This window comes from Papaver somniferum, chromosome 7 (genome assembly GCF_003573695.1).
Source record: "Papaver somniferum cultivar HN1 chromosome 7, ASM357369v1, whole genome shotgun sequence".
In the NCBI taxonomy this organism is placed as follows: Eukaryota; Viridiplantae; Streptophyta; class Magnoliopsida; order Ranunculales; family Papaveraceae; genus Papaver; species Papaver somniferum.
The window spans coordinates 114,319,230-114,322,344 of record NC_039364.1 but is presented as its reverse complement, the minus strand read 5'-3'; the positions used below and the strand labels follow the sequence as shown (position 1 = coordinate 114,322,344).

At 32.6% G+C, this 3,115-nt stretch overlaps 1 protein-coding gene across 1 annotated transcript; it reads right to left on the bottom strand.

Moving 5' to 3' along the window:
* Positions 1 to 1,203: 1,203 nt before the first annotated feature.
* LOC113292917 lies at positions 1,204 to 2,709 on the bottom strand. Its single transcript, XM_026541730.1, has 3 exons — positions 2,537 to 2,709; positions 2,339 to 2,427; positions 1,204 to 1,537 (listed from the first exon to the last, which is right to left on the bottom strand). Exons 1-3 carry the CDS (start codon positions 2,576 to 2,578, stop codon positions 1,387 to 1,389), a joined length of 282 nt encoding a protein of 93 aa, XP_026397515.1. The 5' UTR covers positions 2,579 to 2,709; the 3' UTR covers positions 1,204 to 1,386.
* Positions 2,710 to 3,115: the final 406 nt, after the last annotated feature.

Sequence of the window (3,115 nt, the reverse complement as noted above, 5' to 3'; positions counted from 1 at the left end):
GAACATGATTTGCTTTATGGATGTTTGTGAACTTGTGATGATGTATATCGTCGATGACGATTTGCTCCGGCTTGACATAAATCTCAATAATCAATACTTTCCATGGTTACTGACTTTGATCGTAATCACTGTGTTATGCGATTATTATTCCTTTATAGGGGAACATTAGATTTTGATGAGGATATTCAAATGGTTGGAAAGAAACCCAAAAATCATCATCCCTCAAAAAACATCGGATTTTTCTCCGAATCATATGTATTTAGTACTTTTAGTGTTTATTTTTTTGATACACGGCATAGCCCGGACCTTCCCCTGGCAATTCCAAAGCCATTAGTCTATTCCCCTTAGCAGATCTAGTCTAACCCCATAATATACATGAGATGAGTTTTCATTTTATGAGAACTCCAAACAAACTCTAGAGAACGAGTATGAGAGTGAGGTTCCTAACAAACCGGACTAACCTCCTTTTGGTTACTTTTAAAGTATTTTAGTTCTTTTTGAATCAGAATGTGAGTCTCTAATAAAGTCCATCAATGAACCAATTTCTTATGTTCATTGGATGAATCAATCTTTAGTTTTGGATATTAGGTTTATTTTAAGCAAAATCAGTAGTTGGATTTGTATTTCAGTTAAGAGAGAAGTTAATAGTTTGGATGATAAACTAGCCAAGAAAGCTAGAAACTCACAGTCGAATTTTGAGTTTTCTAATGGTCTACCTCAGGATATACAAGCTTGGGTAGATCATGACAATCTTGTAACCTCTCATTAATCTTCAATACAAAAAATTTTTGAATAAAAAAAAAGTATTTTAGTTCTTTTGTTTTAAAAGTTCTCACTAAATGTGTTTATTTACAATTTTTCATTGATGATATATGAATCTTTTGTCACTAGGTGACATTAATTAATAGAATATTCTTCCTCAAAAAATATATATATAAATCACCTCCTTATGTTCGGGTAATTGGCAGCCAAGGAACTCAATTCTGAGTGAATGCTGCAAATTTCTGTCTCACTGGACAAAAATTTCCAAAGTTACTTTTGTCAGTGGCCTCTGGTCCCAGAATTATGAACATTGCTATAACACCTAGGACCAAAATTTCCTTCTCTACCATTGCCTATGGCCAATTTTTCTCTAGTCTAAGTTTCCACAGAGTGCCGCTGGTTAAAACTATGAATATACTGTATCAGTTTAACTGAAAAGACTTTCAAGTCCAAAAAGACTACTTTTATTTAATGAATGAGATTGAGTTATACACCAACAATTCTGCAATAATATTTAGCTATGTCTCCAGATAACAAGTACTTTTTCCCTACTACATTGTATTCGTGACAGTTTTAAAGTATGGAAAATGAAATTTCAAGAACAGACGGAACCAGACATCACTTTTAGAATTTAGGATCTGTGAAGAAGTTGTTGACAGAAGGCATGATCTCAGGACGACGATCTCGGATGAATTTTCTGAATCTATGTTCGGCATATTTCTCTCCCTCTTCGAAATTTTCAAGAATTCCTGCAGCTCTATTCTCTTTGGTAACTCTGTATATATAAAAAAAATAAGAATCACAACTCAAACGAAAAGGAATGTGCTTAATATATAGAAACCAAACTTTCCAATGTATTTTATTTTTTTGGGCAACTCCGACAGTCCTATAGAACTGCATGTTCTTTCAAACTCGACGGATCTTCGCTAATTGATACAAGCCTGTATGCCAAATGCATCTGTAAAACGTGACCTGAAAACTATGATTGGTCAAACGCGAAAGACAAGGGTCAGATGTAACTTCGTCGTAATCAACATTTTCACATCCGACTCCGGAATCAATTATACATCTCCGGTCACCAAATAAAAAAATGTCCTGAAATCGAATTACAACAATGCTATTTCATTCCAAAATTTTCTGTTTACTCTTCTTCCTCTACCATATATGGAATCCTTCAATATATTTTTTTTGGGGGTATGTGGGGAGATGCAAATTTCATCTAACACCATTAGGGAAAAGAGTAAAACAAAAACTTGGGATTCGAATAAAATTTTCAAGAACTAATACCTTACTTCTCTATATGCATGTCTTATTTTTTGCCAAAGCTAAGAAACAAACAAATTCACAACCTAACTCGTTTCCCAAATCAAAAATGGATCTCCCGAAATTTCCCAAAATCAGACACAAATTCTCAATTCACTAAATAAACAAATACCCTAAATTGTATCAACATGTTCTTCAGGATTGATGGTAAAAACAAAACAATCATTCAAACCAGAATCAAAAAATGGACGGATAGTTATTTAACTTTTTTTTGAAAGATAATTATTTAACACCATGTTTTTCTTTAGCATACCTGACTTCTGGATTGGTGGTGATGTTTCTGATCAACTGCATGGATACTAGTCCAACAACAGTAACCATTGGTACCAAAAGTGGGTACACCTAAAACAAAAATCACACATAAAAAATCTCCCCCAATTATTTTTTTACGATTCATCTTCCTAATAAATAAAAAGAAATAGATTTACTTTTAGGGTTTAAACATATTTACCTCAGGTCTCACCCATCTCTTCCTGAAGTTTGAAGAAGCCATTCTTAAAATTTTAGAGCTGCAGAAAAAACTTAGAAGAAATTTTTTTTTCTCTCCTTAAGTGGCTCTAAAAATTATAAGATTTTCAAAGCCACCTAGAAAGATCTTTTCTCTGTAATTACGTAACGTGTTTATAAGAAGTTTGATGGCTCTAATAAATATTTGTTGAAAAGTAAAAACTGTAATTGTCTAAAAAAGAAATAAATATAATTGATTTGCCTTAAAAATCGATACTATTTACTTAATAGAGTTTCAGAAAAGATACGATTATCCTTAAATATCGAATTCTAAACTCGTATTAGGCTAGGATTTTATAGGCCGTTATGCATGCAACCAAAAATGACCAAAAACACTTCCAAGTTTCTATACCCACAGTTTTCCACCAAACCCACGCGACATATTATCCATATTATTTCCTACCAAATGAGACTCGGAATCCTAAGTTAATGAACGATTGGACGTATCATTATTTTTTATTTTATTTTTTTTGACTTAAAAGGTTTATGTAATAAAAATACTATGTAACAAGGCATTAAAGCC

Coding starts and splice junctions, on each gene's coding strand:
- LOC113292917 (XM_026541730.1), bottom strand. CDS start 2,578: ATGGCTTCTTCAAACTTCAGGAAGAGATGGGTGAGACCTGAG. Junction 2,428..2,536: donor AGAGATGGGTGAGACCTGAG/GTAAATATGTTT, acceptor TTTTTGTTTTAG/GTGTACCCACTTTTGGTACC. Junction 1,538..2,338: donor ACCACCAATCCAGAAGTCAG/GTATGCTAAAGA, acceptor TTATATATACAG/AGTTACCAAAGAGAATAGAG.